General features: G+C 40.1%; 1 protein-coding gene and 1 long non-coding RNA gene across 13 annotated transcripts in view; one reads left to right on the top strand and one right to left on the bottom strand.

The window, feature by feature from the left end:
- The window catches only part of LPP (LIM domain containing preferred translocation partner in lipoma), a 652084-nt gene that overhangs the window by 306827 nt on the left and 325998 nt on the right, over nt 1-19259 (top strand). For 11 of the 12 annotated variants that reach the window (XM_059163155.1, XM_059163152.1, XM_059163154.1 and 8 more), the window contains one exon: nt 6406-6531. In XM_059163155.1, the coding sequence (XP_059019138.1) occupies nt 6406-6531 (126 nt within the window). The remainder of the gene's footprint in view (nt 1-6405; nt 6532-19259) is intronic. The other variant, XM_059163153.1, reaches the window with a different exon arrangement.
- The window catches only part of LOC131824733 (uncharacterized), a 28324-nt gene continuing 13492 nt past the window's right edge, over nt 4428-19259 (bottom strand). Inside the window, exons 3-4 of the long non-coding RNA XR_009350964.1 lie at nt 4719-4815; nt 4428-4512 (exon numbers count right to left, since the gene is read on the bottom strand). This is a non-coding gene — a long non-coding RNA (uncharacterized LOC131824733). The remainder of the gene's footprint in view (nt 4513-4718; nt 4816-19259) is intronic.

Raw genomic sequence — 19259 nt, 5'->3', positions numbered from 1 at the left:
ATACTGTTATGCTGAAAATAAATAAATAAATAAATTTTAAAAAAATGTACTGTTCTGTGTTCCTAGCCTTTTAGGGTTTCCTGAGATGAGATAGTTTTATATTTCTAAGTTACCTGGGTTTTTGTTTTTTTTTTCCCCCTAATGAATCACAAAAGGAAGCCAAAGCTTGGATCCTATTGGGATTCCCTTGGTGTTACACATGATCTGCTCAAGATCCCTGTGCGTTGGGAAGCATGGTTTTTAAATATCATCGATTTAGCACATTGAACATCAAGTTTAATTCTCTGATGATTTGGTTTCTTTCACAGATGTGCTTTTGAGCGGTCACATAAAAGTCTTGGCCCTTTAGGTGTGTCATTATGATTGCTTGGCCACCTCAAAGATTCTGGGCATTGCTAAGGATGAGGTCAGGCCTGTGCATGGTTTGAGTGTGCTACTGGGTATGGGCTCTAATTCTAGGAAGTAAACTTCCTAGGACAGACAATGGTTCTTAATTAGTTAGACCATTCCCCTGAATCCTTTGTTCCTCTTAACAGCCTGAATAGGAACTCTCTTTTTAACACTCTTGATTTGATCAGGTGGTTCCTGATGTTTTTTCATAGCAGAGGACTTCCTGGTTTGTCCTCCTACCCTACTTCAAAACGGAAATGAATACTTAACAAATGACTTGTTATTATGCTATGCAAAATGCACTGGTTTCCACTCATTAACAGTGAACACTGTCCCAATTTTGCACCCACTGATGCAGTAATCAGTCCAAGCAAGGACCATCTCTGGGTGCTAAAACCTTTGGGAGGAAGGTTCCTTTTTTTTCTTTTTAAAACTTTTTTGTTTTGTTTTAAGATTTTATTTATTTATTTATTTATTTATTTATTTAGAGAGAATGAGCATGAGAGGGGAGAAGATCAGAGGGAGAAGCAGACTCTCTGCAGAGCTGGGAGCCCTATGTGGGACTCGATCCTGGGACTCTGGGACCATGACCTGAGCCAAAGGCAGTGGCTTAACTAACAGAGCCACCCAGGTGCCCCAGGGGAAAGGTTCTTGATGAGCAGAATAATGGCAGGGTTTTAAAGTGTCACCTCACAGATAACTTATTGATTGAAAAGGGAAGAAAGCAACTTTTACAATGAAGAACTCTGATAGATACCACCTTAATCAAGGCATCGAATTTGATATCACTAAACCAAGCCCAGCTGTCATCCTGAGCTTCCTATTGTGAGGTGGTGGGAAGGACCCAGCTTTGTGCACATAATATTCTTGTCCAACTTGTTTTAATCCACCTCTCATCATTAGACAAAGCAAGATTGTTGAACTTTTTATAAGACACCTGGCCTGAATTCTTAGTCAGTTTCATGAAAGATAAAAATAGGCTGGGAGGGAGGGCGGAGGGGAGAGTGTAGAACTGTCATCTCAGGGTGTGATCTTCGATTGGGTTCTGGATGGAAAGTAGTAACAATAAATAAGAGGGCATTACTGAGATTGCTGGTGAATGTGAGTATGTGGGCACATTGGAAAATTCTACACCCGGGGGTACCGGTGGGCCTCAGTCAGTTGAGCATCCACCTCTTGATCTCAGCTCAGGTTTTGATCTCAGGGGCGTGAGTTCAAGCCCCATGTTGGGGTCAGCATGGAGCCTACGTTTTAAAAAAAAAAAAAAAAAATCCACACCTGTTACACTTCCCAGGCGTGATCATGGTACAAGGAGTTCCTAGGAGATGTAAGCCAAAGTATACGGGGGAGGGGCGGTTTGCCAACTTCTTTCAAGTGGTTTAGCTACAATAACAAATGGAACAAATAAATGTATTTGTTACGAGAGAGAGAGAGACAGAGAGAAAGAGAGAATGCAAGAGCAAATAAGTATGGCAAAGTGTTGGTTATTGATCATCTGTGGGAAAGGTATGCATGTGGGTGGAGTTCAACTTTCCTGTGAGGGTTTTTTTGTTTTTTTTTTTTTTTTAAGTAAAGACCTTTGGATATAAAGAATGAGTAAATGCAAGTAAATACTCTTTCCTAATTCAATGCGGTCACTGCTTGTCTATCACCTGTAGTTCATGGATAAGCAGTGTGTGGGCAAAAATGTTACCCATTTCAAGTCGGACTCTTGGAAATAGGCTTCCATGCTATACACTTTGTTTCCTGGCTCTGCTTTCTAGTCTGTTCTTATGTGTTTGCACTGGGAAAGTCATCACCCTATAATTCTGCTTGTGGCATGATGAATTACGATTTTCCAGGTTATAATAAGCCCCAGTTGTGGTTTGGTGAGTTTTGTCACAGAAATTTTTATTGAATGAATGAAAATAAATACCTTATAGAAAATAATATCCTATGGATGGCTAACTCATGTGGGTTTTAGAGCCATTAGCGAGTGAACAGAACAGGCACTGGACTCCATTGGGATCCAGCCTTGGGTCCTCGCCTCCCACCTGCACACCCCAGCTGCTGGCTGCTCCGGCGCCTGCCTCTGCGTGGGTATGACCTAGCAGCTCTCCCCGCAACTCTCAGTTTGTTTCGTGAGATTAGGAGCCTCTTATGGTTTGTCTCCCTCCTGATCCCATCTTGTTTCATATTTTTTTCCTTCTGCACCCCCAAGTCCCCCACTTTGCCTTTCAACTTCCTCATATCAGGGAGACGGTATGATAATTGTCTTTCTCTGATTGACTTATTTCACTCAGCATAATACCCTCTAGTTCCATCCACGTTGTCGCAAATGGCAAGATTTCATTCCTTTTGATGCCTGTATAGTATTCCATTGTATATATACACACACCACATCTTCTTTATCCATAGAAAAAGGGTTTTAAGCCAAGCACCAGGGGAATCTTCCTTAGTGTTACTGGGCCTTGAGCAGGTAATTGTAAGGCTGAAGTGATAGGAAGTTAGGAAGACATGTTGCTAAGCATGTACCATTCTGTGAGTTGGTTGTAAGACGATTGCCTCTGAGATGTAACATAGATTGTTGAGAGTAGAAGGACTGTTCCTGCCTCTACAGGTTTCGTAGAGGAGACAACCAAGAGGAACAGTGGTGGAGGAAATGGCAGTACTTCCATTATTTGAACTGAGGCATAAAACAGAGACACAGCTGTGAGAAAGAGACCTGTTCTAATCTATGATGGGGTTTGAAATGTGGCAGCAGAGCTCTTATGGGAAGGTCAGGCTGGGCAGCAAGGGGTTGGGGGTCATTGTGCACAATCACATAGCACTGGGCTGGGGTTTGTTCAATTATGTCAACCTTCTAGGAGGAACTAAAAATGGGGAGTAGTCCCAACATGGAGGGAAGAGAGGATAAGGAGGCTAGATACCAACTGAAGCCTTGCATGTACAGGCTCGCTAAGCACTGTAATTACTTGTTCCATTGTATAGTTCAGGCTGATTCTGCGACTTTTGAGTCTCTGTTGTTAGGTACCCCAGTACTTAAGAGCATGGGCAATTGATGTACTTTCTACTGCCGTTAAAGTACAGATGTTGAAGACCTGATTCTGTCTCTTCACTGATACCCCAAGGGGACACTTAATGAATGATGCTCCCTTTAAGAAGAATAATTAACAATAGCTATATTATTCATATTAATTTATAGTTACTGGTTACTATAATTAGTGCTATTTAAGAAAATGATCGTAATTATAGCACTTTACAATTTACAAAGTATTTTCCCATCCATTTTCTTATCAGAATCTTGTAACATCCCTCTGGCTTAGGTAGGGCAGGTGAGGGGGAGGAAACTATGGCCCAGAGAAGCATTTAACCAGTCCTCCACCCCTACCAATATATTATGCTGCCTGTGAAGCTATGGAAATACATAATAGGAGAATCAGATTCACGTAGTTCTCTGTCGCCTTCCCAAACGCTAATGTCCCATCTTTTCATGTTGTGCCAGGACCCATTCCCCAGGATGTTTACATGAATGTTAAATTTTAAAGGGGCTTTATGCCTTATGATAGTGCCATATTTCATAGTTATTACTGCTCAGTGGGATAAGTGAGATCACCTCTGATTGAGGGACTAACACTCTGAAAACTTATCTTCCTAGGATAGAGACCCATGGGCCTTGTAGGGCTTGGTCAAACTGGAAATTCAGACCTTGAGAAAACATAGCCCACCTGCTATTATTACTGTTTTCCATTTTTGGCTATGGCAAGCGAGCAGAGGAAAATCCATTTTCTCAAGGGTGACCTACAAATCTGGGCCATACAGCAGCGATATAAAGACACACACAGATGTGCACACACATGTATTCTGGGATTTTGATTCGCTTTCTAGAACATATTGTATATTCCATATACAAGAGTAGCCCCTCCCCAGTTGTGCCTCTAGCCGTGTTCACCCAAAAGATGGTGGATATGAGAAAGTTTACTGATGACTTGTGACAGAGTCTCTCACTACCCATTCATTTATTTACTCAAAGAATTTATTGAACACTTCCATGATTAGGACCCGAGCAAGATTCTGGGGAAACAGCGAGGAGCAAAATGGACAGAATCCTATCTTCATGAAGTGTGTGTTCTCTTCAGCAGACTGACAATAGACAGCCAAATACATATAAAAGATACTGTTAGATGATAGATATTATAATAGATAGATATTATGAGAAAATACACAAGTCGGGGTGAGGGGTCAGAGTGCTGTACTAGGGTCATAGAAATACACTCAGAACCAGAAAATGATGAGGACACTATGTTAGATAATGGGATAAATGTTACCCCTATTTATCGAGAGCTCACCAGTAAGGATGCCACTGCCTCTGGGACCGTCAACAGTCTGCTTTTGGCTCCATGGGGCTGGGCCATGACTTCATAGATGTTGATGTTATCAGTATGCCTGGAACAGATCAGGTCCAGAGGGATGAACTCACGTAAGCTAAATTCACAAGAGACTGACAGACACACCAGATCCTATTATATCTCTTTTCTGCAGAGACTTAAAGTTAAGTTCCAGGAGTCAGGAAAGGTGGGTTGGTGAGCAAGCTACTAGAGGAAAAAGAGTGAGTGATATTAATAAGCAATACTGTTACGCTGTTGTTACTCAAGGCAGTGTACTCACTAACATTTACTTAGAGGATTATAATATTTAATGTTAGCTTGTCAGGGTACCCTATTTTTTGTTGTTGCTGGGGATATTCTGGTTTCTTGGTCAATGCTTTTTCTAAATCTGGTTTCTTGGTCAATGCTTTTTCTAAACTCTTTCACACCCTATCCTGATATTTAATGGCCTTAGATAGTTCAACAAAGTTGATTAGATTATAGCAATTTCCCATCATTTCATTTTGATTGGGTCTTGCTATAGATACACTTTGGTTTCTTTCTTTCTTTCTTTCTTTCTTTTTTTTTATATATAGATTTTATTTTATTTGTCAGAGAGAGGGAGAGAGAGAGAGTGAGCATGTGCCCAAGCAGGGGGAATGGCAGGCAGACTGAGAAGCAAGCTCTCTGCTGAGCAAGGAGGAGCCTGATCTGGGACTCGATCCCAGGACCCTGCGATCATGACCTGAGCTGAAGGCAGACGTTTAACCAACTGAGCCTCCCAGGCACCCAGCACTTTGGTTTTTTCATGGAGTCCTAAGAGACACTCTCAATACAGTCCACAATCAGTATGCTTTGTCACCTTAAAATATTATTTTAACTCACCCCGCTTCCAAATCTAAGGACCGTCTCAGTTTTTGTTTCCTTGCCTTAACCTCTAGGCAGACTGTTGGCTTGTTTTCCCCAAGCCTGTCCAGGATTCCTGGGAATGCCCTTGTGACTGCGTCTTGCCCTCCACTCACCTCCTGTGCTTCTAAGTGTAGGTGGAGACTGGTACTTGTGATAACACGGGGTATTGATGGGTGAGGTTCATAGATCTCCAGCTGTATCATCCGTGACCACTGCCACATGCTTCATCTGCAGTCCCTTGGCCAGAAATCTGAGCAGACCCTTTCTAGGGCCCTTTGAAAGTGCATTGCTTAGAATGCACTGTGTCTCTCTCACAGACACATCTAATATCCACACTTAGCTGATTCCTCTTCCTAGACCTTCAGTCTCCCGCCTGTGCCCTGTCCTGCTCCAACTCAAATGCTGTCATTCTGTGTGATGGTTTCTGAATACAAAGAACTTGTAATATCCCCCCCCCCCAGTTGAATCTGCTTGTTCAGCATGGGGGTAGAGATGTTTATTTCCTTTTACTTGTAAATAACAAAAAACATACAAATAAAGCCTCCAATGGGTATGATTTTAGGCAAATCACGTCATATCTTCCAGTTTTCTTATTTGTCAAAATAGGATAATTCTACTTCACATTTTGTAAAAGCTAAAATAAACGAAGTGCAAAAAAGCTTGGACAAAATCACACTGTAATTCAAGAGATTTGCACGCAGACTGATATCCCTAGATGCTGGAGATGTTTTTTTGGGTAACGTGTCTCTGTTTCTTCTAGCAGGGAAATCCTGGAGGCAAGACCCTTGAGGAGAGGCGTTCGAGCCTGGATGCCGAGATAGACTCGCTGACTAGCATCTTGGCTGACCTTGAGTGCAGCTCCCCCTACAAACCTAGGCCCCCACAGGTAAGAGCCTTCTGTAAACGAGTCCGCACTGCAGGCCACCCAGAGTCCACAATGATGTGAGAGAACAGGTTGCATCTTGTTGCCCTTCCATTCCTGTGTGATCTTCTCAGAATTAGTGTTCTACCTTGTCTTTTTTTTTTTTTTTAAAGTATCAACGTATGTTTGTTGACAGAAACTTCTTCAATTGAATTTACAAGGTTTTTTTTTTTTTTAAGGAACGCAAGAACATTACACAAAAATGCCGTGAAAATTACACCCTCTCTTATTTTATTGCTCTGCCCTCTTTCTGGTTTTCCCTAGGAGGGGTATTTTGTAATATGTTGGTATAGTATTCACAGATACAGTTTAGCATGGCTAGGTTCAAGTTACGGTGAGGGCTCTGTCTTCCATAAAGAAATCCTTTATGTTGGGTTTTGAGGTGGTGTCTGTACTGAGGGAGTTCTTGTACGTAATGCTCTGAGGGACATATTCATGTCCATTTTCTCTGGAGTTCTTTCCCTGTCTCAGACTCCTCAGGGTGGATTTCTACAATGAGGAGCATGACCACTTACTTTTCTTTCCAAAGGTTGTAAATGGCTTCTATGGGCATCAACACTTTGGAAATACATATTTCTCCTCCATCTCACCAGAATTAGCCATAGCAATTAGAATCTGTATTTTCAGTGCAAACGGAGCCTTGTCATTAGCTCTTCTGTGCATTTCTTTGCTCCCTTTGGGGCTCGGCTCTTTCTCGGCTCTTCAATTTGCTACCTACATCACAGAATTTGATCTTCCATTGTTGTGGATCATCGTGTCTCTCTCAGGTCTCAAGGGAGCCATGGTAGATCTCTTCAAGGGCTTCTGAGTCCTCAGAAGACAGCAGGCAGAGCTCTAGGTGCAAACATGGGACTGGCACTGCTGTCACTGTTGACTCGTGTAATGTTTGCTTGGTACGTGACAGTGCGTATGGCACTCTGAAGCTTGCTTGATACATGACAGTGTGTGTGGCACTCTGAAGCTCGCTCTGGTTCTTGGGCAACAGCTCCTGCATTCACAGGGATTCTTTCACAAGCTAAAGGCTGATCTGGCCTCTCCTCCGTCAGTCATTTCCACACAGAAGATGCCAGTCCTTTCCTCATTAGACATATTCCCATTACCTTTTCTAGACACATCATGGGGCTGTCCGCCCTGCGGGGCACAAGGCAAAATACTGGAGCCTAGTGGTTCCTCAGCTGTCTTGGCTCTATCAGGTCTGTCAGTGGTGGAAGAGCATTTCATTTCTGTTAACATGCCCTGAGCAGCCAGTGTGGAGCAGGCACTCTGGTCTTTGGGGGGAACTGTTGGGAGAAGGAAAGTGAATCAGCGAAAGGGAGGAGAAAGAACCAAGCTGCCATCTTCCAAGGGCCCATGATTTTAGAAGTCCTACTCTGGCAGATGTGGTAGAAGCCCATGAATGTGGCAGACTCTGAGAAGGTTTTTCAGAGAACCTGCATGTTCAGCGGCAGGGTGCCGTGTTGGGGGCCAGAAGGGAGAACAGTTTGAGCTGGAAAGCAGGAAGGTCCAGGTGCCTTCAGGGCACTGCAAGCGACTGGGTGGCTGCAGAGGGTGCCACTGAAGGTGGGCTCTAGGACGAGAAGTTTCCCTGTTGAGAGCCCATGGACACCGTTGAAAGCTGGATTAATTTCTGGCCTGTTGCTTCTAAAGATAATGAGGAATATTTGAAAGTTCTCAAACAGGGGGATATTTAAAATTCATTCTAGAAAAAAACAAAAGCAAAAACATAGAAATGAGACCAACTCTGGAAGGTCCAGAGGATGAGCCCTAGTCTGAGAATGATTATTCAACAAGCCTTACTTCCTTCGTCGTCCCTGGCCATCGTTTGATGTTAAAGGTTTTTCCTATTCCACCCAACACATACCTCAAGTCCAGTTTCTTGGGATAGTTAGACCATGGACTTTACAGGAGGACTCACCTGTCCTGTGCTTAAATACCTCTATTCCCCACTGCACCAACCTACCTTTCTGTAATAGGGCTTTTCTTTAGTCTTTGTTATTGTTGTTGTTTTTTATCTCCTAAATTCTTATACCCTGATATATACTGGGGATGTTTTGCTTAGAGGTTTTTGCTTAATATAGGTTTCTTTCTTTCAGACTATGTCTATGCATGCCTCCCATAAATTGCTACATTTTAATGGGTTAGTTAGCAGCTACCATTTTGCTTGAGCCATCTTACTGTGCACGCAAACTCATAATCCCCGATGTTTGGACAGTACTTTATTGTTTGTAAAGTGCTTTCACATATGTTCTTGCTTGAGTAACATACAGATGCCTCAACTCTAAGACACAGAGGGTGTGCTTAGTTCATGGCTGAGGAAACAAAAGATGTGGCAGGTAAGTGACATGTCTCAGGACATATGACGATAGTGTGGGCCCAGCGGGACCTTGACTTTTGTGTGTGTTTGGTTATAAGTTCTAGAACAAGATTGAGGATGCCAGGGTTTTTTTGTTTTGTTTTGTTTTGGTTTTGTGTTTGATCTTTGTTTTGTTTTGTTGTGTTTTGTTTTAGCCAATGACAAAACTATGAAATTAATCATATGAGTAACAGTATCCCTTAAAAATGGCTTCTCATAAAAAAATAAAACATTTAGAAGGTTAAAGAAGCTAATAATGATGACCCTTAAATAGAAGAGGTTGAGGATTAGGAGAAAATCTAGTTTCAATATGCCTATTCCATTCAGAATGTAAGGAGTTGATTTTTTCTAACTTTTTTTCTTTTTTATTCAGACTCAGGAAAGTAAGGGTTAATTGGGAGATACATCTCATTCTTCTGAATTACCTTCACTCTGGTGGAACTGAATTAGATGTGTTCGTATTTATTGGTTAACATAATTATGGGCTGTGAGAACAATAATCACACACTAAAAATATATTAAAAAAAATTATGTGTCAAGAGATGATGCTTGCAGGAGACGGTGTTGTGTTGTAATTAAAAGGTACTTGGAAAGTCCTAGAAATGTAGACTGTTAATGCCCAACTTTGATGTTTCCATTTTTGATACAAAGCAAATTACAGAATCTGTTGAGTCATCCAAGTACTTAAAGTAGGCTAGTAGGTCCATGGTTTCTCATTATTTAAGCATGTGTTATATGCTTACCCAAGCCCACCTCTGTTAGGCTGCATTGACTAATGGATCTAAGGAAAATGATGATAGATGTGAAGTATTTGCAGACAGAGAGGTCCAAAGGAGCCCTATAACTTTAAAAAATGCCTGAGCCAGGTGGTGGGTATTATGGAGGGCACGTATTGCATGGAGCATTGGGTGTGGTGCATAAACAATGAATTCCGTTATGTTGAAAAGAAATTTTCTAAAAATGCCCGAGCTATTAAAAATATATTTTATGGGACATTTTCCTCCCTTTCCCAGGGGACTTCTTTGTGCTCTAGGATTTCCCAATTTTAGTTCTGTGTGTTTATCCATTTTTTAATTTTGGGAAATTTGACTTAATTCTGCATATCCATTCACTCACCTAACATTGAGATCCCACTGTGAATTAGGCATTGGAAATATAAAGATCAGCATCAACATGTCCTTGCTCTAGAGTAATTCCTAGTCTTGCAGAGGAGACAAGCCCATAAACAATTCAAACGTTTTTTTGAAACATTTCCCTGTGTTACTTGAAGTTATCATGTGACTCACCAGATGTTGAAATTGTTGAAAAATCAAAAACAGGAATATCAGCATTATACTTTATACCTTTCTAGGGAAGTGTTAGGGCAGACTTTACAGAACATTGCATTACTTGGCTGCATACATCATGGGAAGGATATAGGTTTAATGGTACCAGAAAAATAGGAATGAGGAATTCAAGGAATGTTGAAAGTGAATGCCTTGTTTGAGGAATGACTTAGGTCCTTTGTGACAGATAGGATATGTAGAATTCAAAGGGGAATGGTAGATGAGGAAATCACCAGTACTTAATATCTAGGTTTCCCTCTTCATGCCCAAGGACTCATAGTAAGAGGAGGAACGGACAGTGTGTGGGGTGGGGCAGGGGTTTGGGGGAGATAGGCATAGCAACTTCTGGCTACAGTGGGATTGGGGATAATTTTTTAAATAAATTTTATAACATAAAAATATACATTTGTGATACCACACAGAGTTATGCAATAAAACTACCTCAGTGTTTGAAACTAGAATTTCTAAATATTTTATAACGTATGTAACAGGAAATAGTTTTAGAAGAATAGATGTGAGCAGGTCAGAGGTGGTTATGGGGTGAATCACAGACCCAGTGTGATCATAGAGCTTAAGTGAGCTCTTAAGGTCATGTAGCCCAACACTTACTTTACAGAAGGAAAGCTTTTCTCTAGAGAGGGAAAGAATATTGTTCAATGAGGCTTGCTTAGAGGCAAGATGAATGATTCTCTTTTTCCTGAACCATGCAATAATGGTTCTCTGTGGATGATAACAACAACCAAGGGACAGTTTGGTTCTTTTCAGCATCTCAATTAATTTATTCCACAGCATCTCTCTTTTGTGGTACTTTCCCTAAAAATATGTCTTGGAAACATGAGAAGGAGGAGATAAAGAACATGCCTCCAAAGGTAGAGAGAAAATTTATGACCATATAGCACCTGTGAGTTAGTATATATCTACACCTCACCCACTGAGCATCATTTCTTGTGGACGTGCAGCTGTGCAATTCTGACAATTCCTTAGAAGACAAGGGATAGGTCATGAACTTTTTCACCCTTTCTCTGATCAGAGGCAGAGCTAGAATGCTGTTCTTCTTATTCCTAGTACAAAGCTGCCTGTTCTTCACACAAGGAGTTGGGTAGTGCTGCAGCTGGTGACCTGGAAGAACTTTTAGGTATTTTATGTTAATAGTTCATAGTACCTGGTGGGGATTTAGTAATTTTTCAATTAAGTCGATTTTGAATTGATCAAATGGGATTTCACTATCCTCATTTTTGTTAGTATGAAAATCTTGGAGAGATTTTGGGATAAGGATAGGCCCGGGCATAGTTTGAGAGCTTAGACTCTGAATTTGCTAGACAGAAGACTACTGTCTTCTCCATTCCATGTGCTCACCTCTCTAGGAAGACCTTCATTTGTGGGAACCAGCACATCAACGGGCTTAGCTTCCCTTCCTTTTTTTCTAAGATGGACATGGTGACTACAAAGACTGCCCTTTTGCAGAGATGCAGTATTATTCTAGAGCTACAAGAAATAAAGGTTTTGGCTCAAAGCAACCGACTGTTGACGCGATTTTTCCCATTTTGCTTTGGGATTGTTAGCTTGTGTCTGGAGCTTGCTTTAAAGCTTTGGGTCTTTGAAGATTTGGAGCTCATCATTTCTGCATGCTGTTTACCCAATAAATGACATATTTATCCTTCTAATTTAAGGCATTTAAAAATGACTGTAACTTCTCAGTCTATTTGGAAATGGAGAACATGCACACTGTTTGGTCACGTGGACACATCTTTAATTACAAACCCTGGGCTCCCACACTAAGTTCTTTTCATAGAGCAATAATCTGTGAGGCCAACTGAGAAAGTATTTCAGGTGTGTGCTTGTTGTATGGAAGGCTTTTTATTAGGAATTCATGTGGCCCCGAGGGCTTGGGACGGTGTAATCAGGGTGGAGTCTGGTGGTGCCCTGGATCTTTTATTCTCTTGCACACCCTGTTCTAGCTTGCAAAAGCCATGAGCAGCTGCAGGGGAGATTAATTAGTAATTAAACTTTTCATATTTCATATTATTCGGTGAAACTCAAACATGTAGGCCACTAGGGGACAGATGCTGAGCGTTGCCATTCTAGTGGGATGTGGGCTATTACTGCACACTGGGACCTTGTTGGGTCCTTACTGGGCTCCTTGAGAACTGAGATAGGAGCTGGGTCTTAGGCTGTTTGAGAAAGGGAATAGGTGTGGGCAGTGTTGTCTTCCTTTTCCTATATTGTCCCGGGAAAAACTTAGGAGCATGCTGTGATTTGTTAGGGAAAAGTAACACCCAAGTTGTCTCTAGATCTGTAGTGTCTGTTTACTAATAGCTTCCTCTGAGAGCTATATGGAAAGCTGAAACACTGTAGAAACCATATGTGTGTGTGTGTGTATATATATATGAAAGTATATATGTGAAAGCCAAAGTACAATAAAATAAAATGTCTGAAAACACCACTTGAGAAGAAAAACAGATCTTTGCACTGTCTGCATTGAGAAGCTCTGGTTTATTTTGAATTAGTCTGTACCTGCTAGAAAACTTCAGCAGTTAAATAACAACGCGATGGGGGTGGACGAGTGGTTAGCTGACTCAGACCTGCATGCCAAGAGTTTGATGACGGGCAATTAATTTTTAGATTGTATATAATTGCCTCTGAATAACATTTATACCTCCTCCCCCCCCTTTTTTTTAGATGGTGATGCTTCTGTTTTTGTCATATGTGACAAATAATTTATTAATAAAGTTAGCTTTTAATCTTTGTTTTGAGTGCCATGAGAATGTAACATTTTCAGAGTGGAAATTTGGGCCGAAAATATACCTTGGATTGCATCTCTACAAAATTTCGACACAAAAATGCCCATTTCACCTGCCCCAGTGTAAGAATGTGCTTCCGGTGTTTGGTGTAGGGTAGGTCCTAGCAGTGATGGGAGAGGGAGCGGAGCAGGTCACTGCTGTTGAACACCATGGAGAAGCCAGCCCTGCTAGAGCCTGGGGTGGGTGGGGGGTCATCTCTGGTGCTTTGACCATGGTCCCTGGGGTAGCCTGTAATTGATTTCTTTGCCAGACCTGGATGAGTCCTTGGCTCAGAGTTGATTGTCTTACATTACACCGAATCCCTCAATCCAGGCCTTGGTTTAAAAAGAAACACACAAAGCTGGCTGTTGATTTTCTCCCATTTTCCAACAACGGCTTGGTGAAAATGATTAACTCTGTGTCCATGCAGAAGCACACATTGCATTTGCAGAATTAAAGAGCTTTCTTGTCAGGACTGGTTTCCCCATTTCTTTCCTCCTCTCCCACTGTTTAAGTATCTATTTTGCAAGTAGCCTTGGTCTGAAACCCCATGGTCTCCCTGCCTACCTTTTTTTTTTTCTTTCTTTCTTTTTAATTTTTTTTTTAATTTAAAAAGAAAACAACAAAATAAAAATCCAGTTGTATTTTTCACTTAAGATGATTAGACTTTACTGTGGCAAGTACATAAGAATATTGAGTTTTAAGAGAAAAGGTCATACCCCAGGTAAGATATGGTCATCGTTTTGTCCATTTTGATACCCATTTCCTTTATATGCTTCATAGCCAAACTATAGTGATAATAATGATGGTCTCTCTAGACAGAAGATTGGAGGTGGTTAATTACCAATCCCATGTATCACCACTTATCAGGGTTAGTAACTGGTCTGTCCTCCACGCAAAATACCACAGTGGACAGTAATTGCTAAGGTTCTTTTCACACTGTGGAAAAACTACCAGGGAAGTCATGCATTGCCTTTCAGGGAATCTATTAATTACAAACCATACTTTGTTGTGGTTCTTAGTTTGAGCATGCATATTTCCTTATATAATTCTAACCTAGAGTTTTATTGAAATACCAATTGGGCACATACTTATGTTGAATCAGCAGGTAGACTTCATTAGTAAGTACAGAGAGGGCCACTTGTGAATTTTGGAATTCATTTCCCTGCTTTGGTCCCTGGGCCCTCACCCAAATGTGCTCCTCAGTTATGCTGTCATATCAGAGTTAAAGGCCATAGAAAGGAATTGGATTATGTTTTGCTGTACTGAGCCACACATTACTTAAAGGTAAAGCAAGATATCTTACAATGGCACTCACAGAGACAAGATCAAAGTGTGTAATGCCTTAAGCTTGAACAGCAAAGAAACAATTGTGATAAATACCAGACTGTGAAGTCCTTGAGACATGATTATCCTTTGCTTTCTGGCACACAAGAGGCAGACAAATTCATATTTACTGACTAAATGAGTAAATATTGTCATCAAGTCCAGTAATGATGTAAGTATCCACACCATAGAGGTCTGGCAGAGAATGCAGTCTAGATTTGACATCAGACTAGTGTGTAGCAAAGATACTCTTTGTTTTCTGATTTTTACATAGTGGGCATGTATTTGCGTCAATACAAAATAAGTAGAACTGAGGCCAATGAGTTTTGTTAAGGACAGATTCATGATAGCTGCTGATTCAGCCGGAGTAACCTTAGATTGCCTTTTAACACTTGAAGGCAGTGTACTTGGTTGAGAAGATGATACTGTCTTAGGTTATAATTCAATACAAGACCATCCTCTTATTATTGGGATGGGATAAAAAATAAACATCAAGTTATTTTCTGTATCCTCTTTAGAATGGCTGAAACGAGAAAACCATTGTATTACTCAGTGTTTCCTAATACAAAGATCAATGTGATAAATTCTTTGAATTCAGTGATAGGACATGAAAGTTACCTGAATGATGAACTGATAGATGTTTCCTTTCTTCAGGAAAAACAAAACAAAACAAAACAAAACAAAAAACACAAAAAAACCCTGCAAAAGTATCATATGTTTCTTTTGGGTTTCTATGATTCATCTTCTCCTTTCTTTACCACATTGTTTCTGATACCTCCTGACCAGTATTTGAAATGTCATCAATAAATGCCAGTGATAAACCATTTCAAAACTAATGACTTTTCCTAAATCTAACTCGTGCTTTTAAAATGCAAATAAGTTCTGTCTGTCTGTACATATATGTGTGCCCATAAGCATCCTTCAAAATATGTAAACTGAGGACTTTGCAAAAAGAGATCATTTAATTCTAAATGGATTCTTTGCTTATATTGATGGCAAAAATGGCTCCATTAAAGTAACATATTTACTGGTATAAATAAAATATAAAATTTAAAGTGGGCTAGAGATAGAATATTTGTCTCTTTTAAGAAATGTGATCTTTCAGAAAGCTTGAAGGACTAGTAGTCATATGCATGAGGCTGTTACCTGAATCATTTATGGAGTGTCTTAAACTTTTCCTAATTTTATCTTGATATTGTACTACTTATACGAAAACACTGGAAAATGCTGCTTCCTAGATGCTGTGAGATGTGCTAAGCTCCTTAGCAATAAGGAATCTTCTTGGCTCTCTCTACCACCCAACCTACACAGAGTGATGTTTTATTTCCCAAATGGCCAACTTATGTTAAATTGATCCTTACCCAAGCAGTCAAAGACAGGAAACAGTTTTTATAAACAGCATCCTAGATGACATAATATTCTATGTAATATTAATTTTAGGTCTCCTTTTCTCATTAGCCAACCTAGCATAGCTAAAAGTTGTGATGTTTAACTTTATGGGCAAGTTTGTTTTTACAGTCACTTGAGATCAGACTTCACAAACAGCAAGGGGAGTAAAAAGAGGGAGAGTTAGGGTGGTCTGCTTGCAGTGTGTTAGAACAAGTTTCCTGAAGTACCTTCTGAAGGAAGGGTGTGAACAGAGATGTGTCATTGAGACCATCACTCCTCTAGTACTGTCTATCACAGTACTGTCTATGTACTATCTAGTACTATGTACTATCTGGTACTGTCTATGATAGTACTGTCACAGTACTATCTAGTACTGTCATCAGAAGGGTGAAAGAGAAAGAAACAATAGGACTTACTGCTGAAGATCTGAGAAAAAGACCAAGCTGTATCTTGAAAACTGAGACTCATAAAGGGTGGCTTTATGAGCAGGGAAATGGGATTCAAGAACATGGTGGCCATTGCATATGATTTTCCAAGACTGGTTGGATTTTCTCTCTCTTACTTATTGATTGGTTTGTTCACTCATTTATTCATTTTTTTTTCTTTTGTTGATTGACTACTAAAGTGAACATAAAATTTCTCTTGAGGTCTTGAGACTTGTTTTTTTTTTTTTTTTTTTTTTTTTTTAAGATTTTATTTATTTATTTGTCAGAGAGAGAGCGAGTGAGAGCGAGCACAGGCATACAGAGTGGAAGGCAGAGTCAGAGGGAGAAGCAGGCTCCCTGCGGAGCAAGGAGCCTGATGTGGGACTCGATCCCAGGACGCTGGGATCATGACCTGAGCCGAAGGCAGCTGCTTAACCAACTGAGCCACCCAGGCGTCCCGAGGTCTTGAGACTTGTTAAAGAAGGCCTGAGTGAATGGAAGGGCTTCCTGTGTTCATTGCTTAGAAGACTTAATATTGTTAAGATGGTATGCTCCCCTAATTGTTGTACAGACTAAAAGCAATCCCTATCAGAATCCCAGCTTTCTTCTTTGACAAGAAAATTCTAAAATTTATATGAAAATTGAAGGGATCAAGAAGAGCCACAACAATCTTGAGGGGAAAAAAGAAACAGTAGAAGACTCACACTTCCCAATTACAAAACTTAGGAATCAAGCAATGTAGTACTAGCCTAAGGATACATGGAGCTCAACAGGATGGAATTGAGAGTCTAGAAATTAACCTTTACATTTATGACCAACTGATTTTCAACAAGGATGCCAAGACATTCAATGGGGAACAAATAGTTTTTCAACATATGATATTAGATTAACTGAATATCCACATGCAAAAAATTGAAGTTGGACTTCTGTCCCAGATCATACACAAAAATTAACTTACATTGGATCAAAGTCATAAATATAAGAGCTAAAGTTATAAGATTATTTGAGAAAACATAGGAGTGATCTTCATGACCTTGAATTAGTAACACCAAAAGCACAAGGCACGGAAGAAAAAACAGATACATTGGACTTCTTCAAAAGTAAACACTTGGGGGCACATGGGTGGCTCAGTTCCTTAAGTTCCTGACTCTTGTTTTCAGCTCAGGTCATGATCTCAGGATCCTGGATCAAGCCCTGTGTCCTCTCCACACATGAGATTCCTTTGCATGAGATTCTGTCTCCTGCTGCCCCTCCCACTTACGCTCTCTCACTCTCTCCCCCTTTCTCTCTTCTCTAAAATAAATAAATAAATAAATAAATCCTTACCAAAAAAGTAAACACTTGTGTACCTGAGGTGACACCCATCAAGAAGGTAAAAAAACAGCCCATGGATTGGGAAAATACATTTGCAAATCATATTTCTGATATGCCCTGTATCAAGATTCTTACAATCAAGAAAAAGATAATCCAATTAAAAAATGAACAGAGGATCTACGTAGATATTTCTCTAAAGATACAGTAGATATTTCTCTAAAGATACAGAAGATATATCTTACAGATAAAGATAAAGCTAGCACACATAAGAAAAGATACTTGACGTCATTATTCATTTGGGAAATGATCAGATGAAGCCGCAATGAGATACCACTTGATAACACACTAAGATGGTTGTAATCAAAAACATCGATAGTAACACATTTTGGCAAGGATATAGCAAAGTTGGAGCTACCGTATATTGCTGGTTGATTGTAAGAGCGTAGCCACTTTAGAAAATGTCTAGCAGTTCCTTGAAATATTAGACATAGAGTTATCAGAAGACCAAGAAGGTCTATTTCTTTTATATCCAAGATACTTCAACACAAAAACCTGTACATGAATGTACATGGCAGCATTACTCATAGTAGCCTGAAAGTGGAAAAAACTTAAGTATCCACCAGTTGATGAATGGATAAATAAGAAGTAGCATATCATTGAAATTATTATTGAGCCATAAAATGGAATGGAACACTTATACATGCTAAAACATGGATGGACCTTGAAAGTGTTACACTATAGGAAGGAAGTCAGACACAAAAGACCTCCTATCCTATGATTCCATTTATATGAATAGGCAAATCTATAGACACAGAGATGGGTTACCAGTGGCTGGGTGGAGGGGAGAATAGGGAGTGACTACTGATACGTAGAGGAGTTATTTTGAGAATGATTAAAATATCATGGAATTAGGTAATGATATTGATTTCACAGTCCTTGAATATGTTAAGAACCACTGATTTTACATTTTTAAAGTGGGTTTTATGGTATGTGAGTTATATCTCAATTCAAAGTATTTTTTTTTAAAAAAAGCTCTGTGTTGAACAGTATGCCTGGAATACACATACAAAATTGTTCAGGGCTCCTGCTTTAAATAAGCTCACCATCTATTGGGAGAACACAGATTGACAATTATAGCAGAGTATTCATCCTGAGGATGAAGCACTTTCAGGATATTGTTTCAAGAAGAAGAGGTAGTAGAACTTTGCCTGGATATCATGGACACTGTTTGTTCCTCCTATTGTTACTCAGAGTAAACTTGCAGATAGGAATCTCTGCAAGTAGGGTCACATTTCTGTGCAGCTCCAGAGAGCAGAACAAGGATCACTATTTAGAAGCTGAGAAAAGCAATCAGCAATGCAACATAAGGACAATGCCTTTCTAATTTGGGCAGGGGGGAGTAGTGGAAGTTAGGCCACCTTAGAAGATGGCAAGTTCACCTTCCTTGGGAACATTTGAAATGATCCTTTGGCATTTATGAAGTGCATTTTTTAAAATTCTCTAAACCTCAGTTATGAATCTGAGTCAATAACATCTCTCAGAGTTGACATGAGGACCACATGAAGTAATGGGTGCATCTCTAACGTGTGAATACACTCTATTGCACGTAACACTGTGATCACTGTTGCTCTCACCACCATCATCATTATCAAATGAATTTTGGCAAGAATTCTGGGAAAGGAATTCAGGCAACAGATGGGAAAAATTGATTTGAATGATGCTAGTATTTCATGGTACTCTCATTCTTGGTTACAGGGCTTGGAGTTTTCTGTTCCCTGAT

The sequence above is a fragment of the Mustela lutreola genome, chromosome 2, assembly GCF_030435805.1.
Source record: "Mustela lutreola isolate mMusLut2 chromosome 2, mMusLut2.pri, whole genome shotgun sequence".
Lineage (NCBI taxonomy): Eukaryota > Metazoa > Chordata > Mammalia > Carnivora > Mustelidae > Mustela > Mustela lutreola.
The sequence above is the reverse complement of the archived record's forward strand: the minus strand, read 5'-3'. Positions and strand labels throughout refer to the sequence as shown.